This window comes from Candida margitis, assembly GCF_024628925.1.
Source record: "Candida margitis strain CBS 14175 chromosome Unknown scaffold4, whole genome shotgun sequence".
NCBI lineage: Eukaryota > Fungi > Ascomycota > Pichiomycetes > Serinales > Debaryomycetaceae > Lodderomyces > Lodderomyces margitis.
Window position 1 is genome coordinate 176,938 of NW_026261813.1, and position 13,671 is coordinate 190,608.

A 13,671-nucleotide genomic window follows, 5' to 3' on the forward strand; every position below is an offset into this window, starting at 1 on the left:
AAATGGCACTGCCGTCGATGCCAAAGAACTCTTCTCGTTGTTTGATTGTATATTTAGTACTTGTTTTGAAATGTTTAGCACTGGCTCATCCTGTTTTACTTCTAATGGGGTCAAATCAACATTACGCAACGGTACTTCCTCTCTCTGTGCGATTTTTACTTGTTCTTCCACCACTTGGTCTTTATTTTCCGCAGTAGCTTCCGCTGACTCCTTTTCAAAAATATTCCCTAGCGCACTACGGATTGCAAGATCTAAATCATCATCCTCGTTATCAACTTCAACACTCTTCAGAGCAAAATAATTGTCTGCCTCTTTACGTTCTTGATCTAGTTCCCCCTTAACCAAAGAGCTTGGAATCTCCGTTTCAGAAGGCTTATCTCGTCTTGTCGAAAGTGCTTTCACAGAATTGTTCTGGACTTCTTCTTGTGCTCCTGTTTGCATCAAAGAATTGATCTCCAGTACCAACGCTAAGTCCTCTTGATGGCGCACTTTGTGAGAGTCTTCTTTTGGAGATTTCTCGCCCTGGCTTGGCACTTGATCTTGTAATAGGTTATCAAAAGCACTATCTATAGCATCATCCAATTCTTGATTCTCCGGTACTGAGGGTGCACTATTTAACTCAGTCAGCTTTGGCAACGTGTCACCCTCTGTGTAGCCATGTGTAGGATGTTTCAGTTCATCCACATCTTTAAAACCTTGTAAATTATTCTTCCCCTCTTCCTCATTGTGTTTGTCTCTGAAGTCAAACACATCATTCAAAGCATTATTTATTGCGTCCTTCATCCCATCGTCATTGTCATTTGTAGAGTATTGAGAGCGATTCTCACTCAACCTTCGGTTATTGGACTCCAAACTTGCTCCCTCATCATTCACCTCTGGCTTCTCCATGGAGCTAAAGTCAATGTTATCAAATATTGCCCCAATAGATGACTCAAGCTCATCATCGCCATATCGCCGTAGATTTGAGGATGAAGTATTATTGCTGTGATTATTCAGTTTAGACATAAATTTGTGCCTTTAAATACAGTTTCAATGCTTTGTGCTTCTATAATACAAATGTTGTACTAGTATGGCTCCGTAAAAGTGTGGATATGGAAGTTCCCTAGTACGTTTTTTTTAAAGAAAAGCAGGAAGTGAAAACAAAACAGAAACTATTTTTACACAAAAGTTCACTAAAAAGGCTACCAAATGAATTCAAAAAATATCTCTATACATACTCTACTTACCCTCTCTATTGTTCTTCCTTCTCTTCTGTCTTTAAAGCAAAGTTGATGATTAATCCCAACTTTCCAAGACCTACACCATCAATTCCCCCTTCCTTTATGACCCAATTGACGTTGTTTAAAGTGTCGTTGGCATATCTGCTGACATCGAAGTCAAACTTTGGGATTGAAACTAAATACTTTGAATCTGCAAGCTTCAAGAAGTCGGTGTCAAATTGAAAATCATATTTTTCCCCTTTGATGAAAGTAAACTCATCACATTTGGGCTTGGTGTTGAAACGTTTCTTTCTTTCATTTGATGATTTAGGGGCATTTTCAACCTTGCCTTGGAAATCCTCCTTGTAGTTCATTGGATGTGATTTTTCATTAATAATACCCAAAGGCTTTGGTTGGTTTATGCCAATATAACTGAAACTATTCAAGGCCAAGCCATAAAGGTATGGTTTGTCATTGTAAACGTCACCCTTGACGGTGTCATTAACAAACCAATTGAACAATTTTAAGCCGGTGTTCATCAAGGTCGTAGGGACATAGTCTTTAATGGAATAGGTGAAATCGTTACCAAATAATAAGTCACCACCTTTGATATCTTCTTTTGGTGTGAATTCGATATTGATTCGCAAATTAGGTTCTGGCCCTTCAGCCTTTGCGGTTGGGTTAAAATCAATTTTCTCACCATTGAGATATGTCTTGTCCTCTTGGTTGTATAGACTATTCGACAAATGGGGTTGGGAGCCATCAAATTGTTTTATATTGACTAAAAGTTTGAATACTCCAATATCAGACTTGATTTCAAGTGGTTGGTTGGTATTTACTGGAACAATCTGGAAATTTGAATCATAGTTGTTGGAGGCTTTAATAAAGAGCCGTTTGATAATTACCATGGTTTATGATAAGGCTTGAGATGCTATAGAGAAACTTGTAGTGGATAAAGTAATACTTTTGTGAATTTCAGGTCTGTATATTTTATACTTGAGAGCCAAAATCGTTTAAATTGCGGCGAGGATTGTAAACGGATTTAAGGAGTTTTTAATCCGCCATATTTAACGCGACACTAATGGTACATGTAAAGGATTTTACGGGATGATAAGAGAGCAAACAGGATACAGGATGAGGTTATTCGAATTCGGCAGTAGGTGGTGCCTGTTTTTACATAAGAGGGTACTGTTTAAATCCTTGCATCCCATTTTTACCCAGTGAAAACCATACTCCAATCCAGCCCCAAACAACTAAATGACATATTTAAAGTCACAGCCAAAACCAACACTTGCAACTACTAAGCCTCAACTTTAGAATCGCGTATCCAAGTTAGCATAATAGTGTTGTCAGTGAAACTTTCTTGTACACACAGCTTCTCAATAGCAACATAGCAATCTTGTGATTTTAGCATTTTGTGCACCGAAGATATTGTGGCATATTATATAATTTCAAAACCATATTTAATAATATAAATAGATTAAAAGGTTCTCGCAAGTTAGCAAAAGCATCTACCCTACAACAGTCTCCAAAAGAAATGTCCTCATTTATAGTAAAATGGGTTGCTAACCGACTTTTGAAAGATAACCAATGGAACAAATTAGGGGTTGAAGACCCTTACTATGAATATGTTCCCATTGAAAAGAAAAATGGTACCAAGTACAAGAAAATAACTCGAAGAATACCTCAGGGAATTTCCAAGCATGACATTAGCGTCTTGGAAACTTTCAAGAAAAAGGCATATAGATACGATTACTGGTTCAAGTTGCTCGGGGTTCAGTTTGGATGGGCAAGCATTGTCAGTGTGGTCCCCGTTGTGGGGACAGTAATACAAACTTACTGGTCATTGCAATTATTGGCGCTTGCTCGAAAGATACAGGGTGGGTTGCCATTGGATTTACAATTATTATTCTTGTTGAATATTGTAATTGATTTTGGGTTGGGATTCATTCCCATCATTGGAAGTTTGATTGAAATAGGATACAAAGCAAATTCGAGAAACTTTTTATTGTTGGAGAAGCACTTGATAAGGGTGGGACAAAAGAATCAGGGATTAATTTCTGAAGATGAGGTTCGTCCCGGTTTCATCAATGATACTGTGCAACCATTTGTTGATGAAAAGGTAAAGCCATTCGTTGATGAAACGATTAAACCAGGTGCTATCAAAGCTGGCGACCAAATCTTGGAATTGCTACAACGAAAGCCCCGCAGCTCGAGTATTTCTTCGACAAACTCTGGTGTCAGTACCAAAGGCACCAGTGGGTCCACGACACAAACAATTAATGCTACAGTCACCACTTCATCAAAGCCACTGTCCATATCCGATTCGAAAGTCAAGGAAGCTGATGCCTCTTTACTGCATCATAATATTAGCTAACGTGATTGTAGAAAGGAATGATCTAGTTCGTGCAAAAATGGATTTTAGATCTCGTAAAGCATCCTATGTTTTAAAATAGTTTAGTTTGTAATAAATAGGATAAAACGATGTTTAATTCTGCAAATGTCTTTACCTTGAATTTGATTTACTAACTAGCTCTTTTGGGAAGTTCTTTAGTAATTGTAGAATGAAAAACGAAAAACAGTGTAACCATAACTGCAACCATTTTTTCCTGATTATCTCTTTTGATATCTGCTTATTTTCAATGGAGATGTATTTTCCCGAAATGGTGTCTTAGACTTCATGAATCTCAGATATCAAAGGTCACACATTTTGCGACAAAAAGGCTTCGCCAGGCAATGCGTAGTGCGGCTTTTTGCCGAGGTTGAGTGAACTAAAAAAAATAAAAAAAATTGAAGAATTATTCGTGTTCAAGGGGCCACTACCACAACAGAGGCTGAATCACCAAAAATGACTTCTGAGAGGGATGTGTCAGCAAATGGGGACCTTAAGGATAAGGCGCAATTGGGCCAAAGTGGTTCTACCGAGGACAATACCAGTCCACAAAAATCAGACACTATACCATTAGATACACTACAGACGACGAAACCCACGTCACATCAAGACAACGACACTGATGACGTTGACTCGGCTTCCCTCAAATCAACAGATGGTGTTGTCGATAAATCAGAATCTGGACTAAACAACTCAACTACCGACGAAGCTCCAAAACCCACCGAGCAAGATTTGAATCCAGAGTTGGCCAAGTTTATGCAATATTGTCAAGAAGGATCACTTGATTCGGCAAAAGCGTTAATTGAGTCGGGATCCGCAAAGGTTAATGATACATTTAGTGACGGTATTAGCGGACTCCACTGGGCCTGTATCAACAATAGGCTCACTTTGGTAAAGTACTTGGTTGACAATGGAGCAGACCCAAATTTGTACGGAGGAGAATTGAGAGCCACGCCACTTCATTGGGCTTGCAGGAATGGACTTGTCTATATTGTTCAGTACTTGATTTCAAATACTTCGGCCGATCCAAATTTGCGGGATTTGCAAACCTACAATGCACTTCACTTGGCCGTTCACAGTTCAAATATTACATTAGTTGTGTATCTATTGTTGAGCTGTTGTGACCAAAACAGCAAGAAAAAGTTGTATATTGATGAACCTGATGGATCCAACAGAACAGCTCTTCATTGGGCCAGCTATCAAAATGACATTTTTACAGTTAATGCATTGTTGAGGTTTGGTGCGGATGTATCGAAAACTGACGACAGTTTGTTCATTCCTCTACATTGGTGTTTTATGCGTGGCCACAAGAATGTGATGAAGGCGTTAGTGGAAGGTGGGTCGGACATCTTTTTCAAAAATGATCTGGGCAAAGATAGCTTTGACATAGCAAAAGATATGAACTGCTTACATGCGTGGCAAAAGGTTTTGATAGACTCTGGACGAGATCCCAAGAACAACTGGGCACCCAAGCGCAGATGGGTTGGCCCCAAAGTAGGCAAGGTGTCAACATATATTGCCCCATTCCTTCTTTTACCCATTTCCTTGAGCATATGTACGACGTCTCAGGGCTTGGCTTTTCCAAAGTTGGTCTTGGCATTTGCGTCTTTTGCATTGGGGATCTATATCATCAGCAAGACCATAATACCAACGTATTTAATTGATGACAAGCCACTTCCAAAGTCGCCAATATTAGCTGGTATCTTTTCAGCCACCGCATTTTGGTGCATCGTAATCTGGAGTTTTGCGATACTTCCTGCCACCTTGTTTACAAATTTCATTCCCAACATTTTCATGAGCATTTTCATTGCAATTTTCGTTTGGTCGTTTTTCAAAGCTATGTTTATCAATCCAGGATTCGTACCGACCCCGACTGATAATGCAGTAATCCTTGCTCAAGTTGAGGATTTGCTTAGTTGTGGGAAATTTGACACTGACCATTTCTGTGTCAACTCATTTGTACGTAAACCACTTCGATCAAGGTACTCCAAGCACAATAAGAGGTTAGTGGCTCGATTTGACCATTACTGTCCTTGGGTTTACAACGAAATCGGAGTGAGGAACCATAAATTGTTCATTACTTTTGTTTATGCTTTGAACTTGGCCATTCTTTTCTTCACCTATTTGACAATAGAATATTTTGACAATTTAAAAGACTCGTTTGATTCCGATGATGAGGATAATCAAAGCTTCTTCTGCAGAATGATTGGTGATGATTTATGCTATGGGTACAAGAATAAACAATTCCATTTCAACTTGTTGGTGTGGTGCTGGTTACAATACGTTTGGATCTTTTTCCTTTGCTTGGTTCAAACTTTCCAAATCTTGCGTGGATTGACTACATGGGAATTTAGTTCGTTAAATTCAAGAATTATCAACCCAAGACTGAACCATTCAACGGTCCCAGAGGAAGTCGCAGACTCGCTCACGCAACCTTCCAGATCTGACCGAAAGAACAACGAATTGCAAACTTGTTTGAATTTGCTAGGTATTGATCAGTTTGTGATGACCATGAAAATGACTATCGCTTCGATCTTTAACCGAAATAGAACAACCAGCTTCGACCCCTTACATATAGACATACCTACCGACTACGGTTTGAAACAGAACTGGTTGGACTTTTGGGTCATTGGAGAACCTAGTTGGAGAAATGTATTTTACTTGCCAATCGAAGGTGAGAATAATTTGAACGGAAAAGTTGTTGACTACTACAAGCTTTATGAGTACCCGCCAAAACTGTCCAGCCAAGTAGTATAGAGTGTGTAAAAACAGCTGTCTAAGATTAATGAAAAGTATCCCCACCAGTGCAATTGCAACTACATTCGCTCTTAGCACCTTCATCCTTTCGTCCAATACTTGTCAGACAGACATTAATGCAAGCTCAATTTCAGTTAAAATTTTAACCAGAAAAAAGAGCCAAAGATCATCGCGCCTCTATCTTGTAAGATAAAACAAGGCAGTTCAATAGATGGTTTTCAATCACCTATTTATACGTTTCTCACTTTGATTGCATTGATGCCAATTCACTCATCGTCCAAGTTGGATTCAGTGGCTCTTTTGAAGAGTCAAAGAGGGACGTCTACTATAGAAATGATCCTATGAAGTACGTCGACATAGAAAAGAAAAAGAAAAAGGGTAAAAAAAGTGTAAAACAAATTTTGATGAGGAAACGAGATATTTATAGTGCGGGAGTTGGAATACAGCGATGAGATTCAGTTTTGTGTTGGCCACGGCAAATTTTTTGGAAATGATGATGAGAGCCGCTTCAGTTGAATTTGAATGTGGACCGTTTTTGTAGCCTGTGTATATTTATGGAACTGAAAGAGCTTTTCTCTGTTCCCTGGTTCAGCCAGAAAGAGGATACTTTTTAAACACTTGGTTGCGCTGAACTAGTCTTTGGTGCTACTATCAAAAATAACATTGAATATTCCTATTCCTTACACTACCAAAATGACTCCATCGGAGCTGTACCCTCGCAAAAGGACAGCTGAAAAGTATATTACTAAGGAAGAAAGACCCAAGCGATCAACCATCGATGATGTGACCAAAGACTCTACTAATGATGATGTGCAATATATTTTGCCTACGCCAGTAAATACAAACCCAGCATCGATTCAGGATCGAAAACGACATATACAAAAAATAGCAGATATCATCGTACGGAAGCAGCCTGAAGTAAAAGTACCCAAATTAAAAGCAACTGAGATTGAATACAATATTGCCAAGAGTACAAGCAACAAAACATATGCCTCCACTTTGAGAAATGCAGTGTTGAAACTTCAACGTCCAGAGAAGTTTCAGCTGGCAACGCACAAGAAGAAACATTCGCAAGAGGATGCGTTAAAGTTGCTAAAGTCAATGACAGTTTCTGACGAGAAATTAAAAAAGTATGGGTTTGTCATGTCGGTACCGGAGTCAGTTCCATATAACAAAATCACTAGAAATTGTCAACGTTGCGATACTGAATTTAAATTGAGTCAACAATTGGAACCTACGTTGTGTTCATTTCATTACGGTAAGGTGCGACGCAATCCTGACAATAGAGAAAGATACTACGAATGTTGCTTGGCACCAAAAGATGATAGCAAGCCGTGTGATAGTTGTAAACATCATGTGTATCAAAATCTGACTCCTGAAGAAAAGCAAAGCATTCGACCTTTTGTGAAAACAGAGGAAGTATTTGATCAGAAGGGGAAATACCGAGTTTTAGGTATTGACTGTGAAATGGGGTATACTACCAAGGGCTTTGAATTGATGCGAGTCACGGCCGTTGATTATTTCTCTTTGAAAACAGTTATGGACGCTTATGTTCTTCCATTTGGAGAAGTGGTTGATTTTAATACGCGATTTTCGGGGATATCAGCTATTGACGGGAACTTTGTAAGCTTCAATCAAATGATTCAGGAGCTCGGCACTGTGATGGATAAAGATACAATCCTTATTGGACATGGTTTAGAAAACGACATGAATGCATTACGGCTAATCCACAATCAAATCATTGATACGTCAATACTATATCCCAAATTTGAAAGCACCCCTACTTCAAAGAAAAGTTTAAAGGATTTAACATTCAAGTATTTGAGTAGAAATATACAAGTTGGGGATCACGATAGTGCAGAGGATTCTATAGCCGCTATTGAAATTGTCAAATTTCATGTTGATAAATTGAAAGTTTAAAGTGGGAACAGCCATAAAAAGTGGTTTCATATCTAGAATCTAGTATTCAGGAAGCCTGTACCTCGCATTTGATGAGTCTGCTATAGCCCTATTACAAGTCGAGCTTCTTCCCTTTTTGCAGTAGAAAGTACCATTGATTGGCACTTGTGTCGTTATATAGTCAATGGATGTTCCAATAAAGTTTTGATTAAGTATGCTCAACCCACACGCCTCATCCACTTCCACTTTTCTTTCCAAGTTTGCTTCCACCACTGTTTCCATCAATTCAACTTGCATTAGCTCCTGGTAATCGATGATGCACGATAAGTCATAATTCAAATGTTGAAAATCGTTGAACTTGTAATCCTTAAATTGTTGATACCGGTTAAACTCATCCATTAGAACATACTTCAATTGCGTATCGAGCATGTCGTTGTCTCTCAATAATAAATTGTGGATATTTGGTGTCGGTTGTAGTATTGACTGCATCCTCGGGTTTAAGTTTATTCTGCACTCACTAGCTTCATAGATGTGATCGGTCAATTTTAACGAACGGATGTAAAACTTGATTATCGTATTTTCAAGACACTTTTTATCTTCCTTTGTCGGGGAAGATGAGCTTAGTGAGTTAGTCCCTTGATAAAAACGGTTCAATTGTGCTGGCGATACTGCAATTTTGTTTGCCACGTCTTGTAAAAAGCCAATGATGGTTGTCTTATCGTGAGTATTTGAGGTGATTTTGAAGATTGGGTGCTCCTCTTGGGGTGGGTGATGGAAAGCTAGTACTGAAGTAAGGGCAAAAAATAAGAAGATGGATACCTTTGATATCAAACACATTGCTTTTGTCGAAAAGAAATGGTTATATATCATTACTAATTTATTTGTGATGCAAAAATTATGTAAATATATATAGCTTACACAATTACACACTAAAAGTAAACTCATTACTAATGGCATAGGGCATAGGGCAACAGTTTTATATAATCAATACCATGGCTTTAAGTTATAAATAGAATACACCTGCTAGAGCAACTATTCATGGTGTTAATACCGGCCTTTACCAACTAACCAAAGCAATTCAAAAATGATGAAAAAGCAATGCATGATGTTTAACCAAGCCAAGCTACTTTTAACTAAAAGCAATTTTTCCCCACCTCAGAAGCTAGCTCAAACTGTAACACTTCTTATCCATTGAGCTTGCATGGCTATTATACTAGGCCCTATATATAATTTGCAACGTTCTAAGTTGCAAAATAGTATTCCACATTATTATGTACACAAAACCAAGTGCGACACGTGAATGTTAATTGAACAAAAAAAATAAAAACAGACGCGAATTCTTTTTTTTTATTTTAACAAAAGAAAAAAGGGATTTTAAATAAATGGTTATTGTATATGTAACCACCAAAAATCCACTACCCAAAATATAGCTATGTTTATTCTTTTTAACTTGAATTTCATTACCTTGATTTAGTTACTACTACTACTATTACTACTACTACATCATCATCATGGGTACAACCACAGCGACTACAACACCAAAGAGGACGGGATTATCTCAAAGCAATGCTAGCTCATCAAGTAGCAAGAAGAAGCAAGCATCATTAATGTCCTTCTTTAAGCCCATGACAGCCAAAAACAATGTCAAAGAAGAACCCAATCTGTCGCCCAAAAAACCAATGCAGCAAAACTGTGTATCATCGTCGTCCCCCTTGAAATCAAAAACGACGATCAAGCAGGAATTATCAAGCGATAAGGAAAATGACAATACATTGATGCATGATGAAGACGAGTTTAGAGATTTATCATTTTCATCTAGCTTGACGTCACCTCCAGATGTAAACCAAGATAAGACTGAACATAAGCAGTCCAATAACAATGCAAAGACTGGTCAGGGAGGTAGTACACCCTTGAAGGGGCATAGAACAGCACTCAACTCCAGTCCCATTAATTCAACTCGCCATAAAAAGAAGCAAATCAATTACGCAGAATCAGACTCCGACGATGAGGACACTGTCATTCAGTCTTCTCGTAAGAAGAGAAAGGTTGTGCAAGAGGCAAGTGATGATGAAGATGAATTTCAACCGATTATGTCTGATGGGGACGATGATGATGACATGAGTGATTTTGTGGTTGATGACGACGACGAAGGTGATGATGATGAACCAGCTGTCCTGGAAGATGATGAGGATGTCCCCAAGCCAAAGTCGAGTGTGTCCCGTAAACCAAAATCTGCATCCGTTGCGGCGTCCATTCCGGAGGTTAATACATCAAACGATACAACCACTTTATCCAACAACGGTTTAACTGACAAGTTTGACGCGTCCTCATCTTATGATGCTTCAGGATACAAGACGAAACAATTCCTGTCAAAGCCATTGCCAACCACCAAAAAGAATTTTGCCAAGGAAAATGAGGAGAGATATCAGTGGCTTGTCAATATTAAAGATGCTGAAAAGAGAACTCCTGATGATCCAAACTATGACCCAAGAACACTATACATTCCACAGTCGGCATGGTCCAAGTTTACTGCATTTGAGAAACAATACTGGGAAATCAAGTCCAGAATGTGGAACACTGTTGTTTTTTTCAAGAAGGGAAAATTCTACGAATTATATGAAAATGATGCTATGATTGCAAACACTCAGTTCGATCTTAAAATAGCTGGTGGTGGAAGAGCAAACATGAAGTTAGCTGGTATACCGGAAATGTCATTTGAGCACTGGGCAAAAGAGTTTATCAGTCATGGTTATAAAGTCGCCAAAGTAGATCAAAAGGAGTCCATGTTGGCTAAAGAAATGAGGGGCGGGGGATCTAAAGAAGAAAAGATAATCAAGAGGGAGTTGACTGGGGTGTTGACTGGTGGTACCTTGACTAATTTGGACATGATCACCGATGACATGTCAACGTATTGTCTTAGTATTAAGGAAGAAACGGGTGAGGATGGATCCAAGATCTTTGGAGTTGCCTTTGTTGATACTGCTACTGCCGAATTGAATTTGATCGAATTGCAAGATGACGCCGAATGCACCAAGCTCGATACATTAATCACACAAGTCAAGCCAAAGGAAGTCATTTGTGAAAAGGGAAACCTCTGTAACATTGCCACCCAGATTTTGAAATTTTGCGCCCATTCAAATAACCAAATTTGGAACAACTTGAATCCTATTACTGAGTTTTGGGACTACGATATTTCTGTCGACCACTTGGTCAAGTCAAGATATTATGATGCAGAGGATTTGGACGATTATTCAAAATACCCTCAAACGCTAGTTGATTTCAAACAGAATCACGTTGTAGCATTCAATGCATTTGGTGGATTGTTATCCTACTTGAAAACTCTCAAGTTAGATGAAAGTATCATGAGTTTGGGCAATATCAAGCAGTACAAGATCTCTGAGAACGAAACGTCGCACATGATTCTTGATGGGATCACTTTGAGTAATTTGGAAATTCTCAACAACAATTACGATGGAGGTGATCAAGGCACTTTATTGAAATTGGTGAATCGTGCAACAACATCGTTTGGTAAAAGACACTTGAAAAAATGGGTCTTGCATCCTTTGATGAGAATTGATGAGATTAACCTGAGGTACGATTCGATTGACTACTTGATGGGCGACGGCTCTGAGTTGAGATCAATCTTACAAAACTGCTTAACCATTTTGCCTGATTTAGAACGTTTGATTGCTCGTGTGCACGGAGGAACTCTTCGATTTAGGGATTTCCTTAAAGTTGTTGAAAGTTTTGAAAGCATTGCTAGGTTTTCCAAACAGTTGCTGGAATTAGCCCATGTTGGTGAATGTGGAGTATTGTTTAAATACTTGCACAGTTTCCCCCAGGACATGGTTGAGCATATCGTTGAATGGGAGGATGCTTTTGATAGACAACAAGCCTTGAATGATATCATTATTCCAGCAAAGGGGGTTGATGCTGAATTTGACCAATCACAAGCCATCATTGATGATTTAGAAAATCAACTTAATGAACTTTTGAAGGGATACAAGAAGGAATTTAAATCGCACGAAATTTTCTATCGTGATTCAGGAAAAGAAATCTACCTTGTTGAACTTCCAGTAAAGTTGGTTAAACATGTACCTTCAAGTTGGCAAACTATGGGTGCAACGTCCAAAGTTAAGCGGTTTTGGTCACCCGAAGTTAAGCAATTGGCAAGGAAATTGATGGAGCAAAGAGAGTTGCACAAGATGGTGTGTGACACTTTAAAGAATAGGATGTATGCAAAATTTGATACCCACTATACTACCTGGATGAAAGTGATCAATTGTATGGCCAACATTGATTGCATTCTTGCATTGACGAAAGTTTCCGAGTCAATTGGTTATCCATCATGTCGTCCCGAGTTTGTATCAAGTGACCATGGTGTTCTTGATTTTAAAGAGTTGAGGCACCCTTGCTTTATCAGTACTAGGGATTTCATTCCCAATGATATTCAGTTAGGTGGCGATCAACCTAACTTCGGATTATTGACTGGTGCCAATGCTGCAGGTAAGTCTACTATAATGAGGACTACTGCATTGGCAGTGATTTTGAGTCAAATTGGGTGCTACATACCTGCTCAGCAGGCAAGTTTAACTCCCGTCGATAGGATTATGACGCGGTTGGGTGCAAACGATAACATCATGCAAGGCAAATCGACATTCTTTGTTGAACTTTCGGAAACGAAAAAGATTTTGAGCAACGCTACGCCTAAATCTTTGGTGATTTTAGATGAATTGGGTAGAGGCGGTTCAAGTAGTGATGGATTTGCCATTGCTGAAGCCGTTTTGCACCATTTGGCAACTCATTTACAACCAGTAGGATTCTTTGCCACCCATTACAATACTCTTGGTGTGTCATTCAAGTCACATCCACAGATAAAACCCATGAGGATGGCAATTATTGTCGATCAAGAGTCACGAGACATCACATTTTTGTATAAATTAGAGGATGGAACGGCGCCAGGGTCGTTTGGAATGAATGTGGCGTTAATGTGTGGGATTTCGAGGGAGATTGTTGATAATGCTGAGATTGCCGCCAAGAATTACGAACAAGTATCGAGCTTAAAACGGACTTATGAAGAGGCAGATAATATCAATAGTGATGAAATGAGTTTGGGTTTGCAAAGTGATTGCGTGTGGTATGGTACTGATAGAATTGGGTTGTTGAAACAAGATATACTAAATTATGAAACATCAGTTCAAGAGAAGGCCCTTGGTAATGTTTATGAAATGATAGATTCTTTATAGTTGGTAGAATAGTTTATAAATTTGTGATAAAGTTGTATGTAGCTATTGTCTATAATTCTGTTGTACAAAAAGAAAAAAATTAAAAAAGAAAGTCCATTGCAAGACCGCTACTATGAACTAAAGTTTACACCAGTAGATAGAAAGGTGCTAACAAGTGATATTGATAAACTCATCCTTG

At 38.7% G+C, this 13,671-nt stretch overlaps 7 protein-coding genes across 7 annotated transcripts; 4 read left to right on the forward strand and 3 right to left on the reverse strand. All coding sequences in view use genetic code 12, as the record gives it.

The window, feature by feature from the left end:
* Positions 1–95: 95 nt before the first annotated feature.
* Positions 96–1,005, reverse strand: CANMA_002827 (uncharacterized protein; the record flags this gene model as incomplete). The annotated part of the gene is made up of 2 exons (XM_051814939.1): positions 96–101; positions 172–1,005. The coding sequence occupies 2 exons, from the start codon at positions 1,003–1,005 to the stop codon at positions 96–98; spliced, it is 840 nt and encodes a 279-aa protein (XP_051671468.1).
* A 226-nt stretch (positions 1,006–1,231) lies between these two features.
* Positions 1,232–2,107, reverse strand: CANMA_002828 (DUF1769 domain-containing protein; the record flags this gene model as incomplete). Its single annotated transcript, XM_051814940.1, has 1 exon — positions 1,232–2,107. The coding sequence occupies one exon, from the start codon at positions 2,105–2,107 to the stop codon at positions 1,232–1,234; it is 876 nt and encodes a 291-aa protein (XP_051671469.1).
* Positions 2,108–2,736: 629 nt separating this feature from the next.
* On the forward strand, positions 2,737–3,576 carry CANMA_002829 (DUF4112 domain-containing protein; the record flags this gene model as incomplete). The annotated part of the gene is made up of 1 exon (XM_051814941.1): positions 2,737–3,576. One exon carries the CDS (start codon positions 2,737–2,739, stop codon positions 3,574–3,576), a length of 840 nt encoding a protein of 279 aa, XP_051671470.1.
* Positions 3,577–4,047: 471 nt separating this feature from the next.
* On the forward strand, positions 4,048–6,348 carry AKR1 (palmitoyltransferase; the record flags this gene model as incomplete). The annotated part of the gene is made up of 1 exon (XM_051814942.1): positions 4,048–6,348. The coding sequence occupies one exon, from the start codon at positions 4,048–4,050 to the stop codon at positions 6,346–6,348; it is 2,301 nt and encodes a 766-aa protein (XP_051671471.1).
* Positions 6,349–7,041: 693 nt separating this feature from the next.
* REX3 (RNA exonuclease) lies at positions 7,042–8,268 on the forward strand (the record flags this gene model as incomplete). Its single annotated transcript, XM_051814943.1, has 1 exon — positions 7,042–8,268. One exon carries the CDS (start codon positions 7,042–7,044, stop codon positions 8,266–8,268), a length of 1,227 nt encoding a protein of 408 aa, XP_051671472.1.
* A 39-nt stretch (positions 8,269–8,307) lies between these two features.
* CANMA_002832 (uncharacterized protein) lies at positions 8,308–9,084 on the reverse strand (the record flags this gene model as incomplete). The annotated part of the gene is made up of 1 exon (XM_051814944.1): positions 8,308–9,084. One exon carries the CDS (start codon positions 9,082–9,084, stop codon positions 8,308–8,310), a length of 777 nt encoding a protein of 258 aa, XP_051671473.1.
* Positions 9,085–9,758: 674 nt separating this feature from the next.
* MSH6 (mismatch repair ATPase) lies at positions 9,759–13,493 on the forward strand (the record flags this gene model as incomplete). Its single annotated transcript, XM_051814945.1, has 1 exon — positions 9,759–13,493. The coding sequence occupies one exon, from the start codon at positions 9,759–9,761 to the stop codon at positions 13,491–13,493; it is 3,735 nt and encodes a 1,244-aa protein (XP_051671474.1).
* Positions 13,494–13,671: the final 178 nt, after the last annotated feature.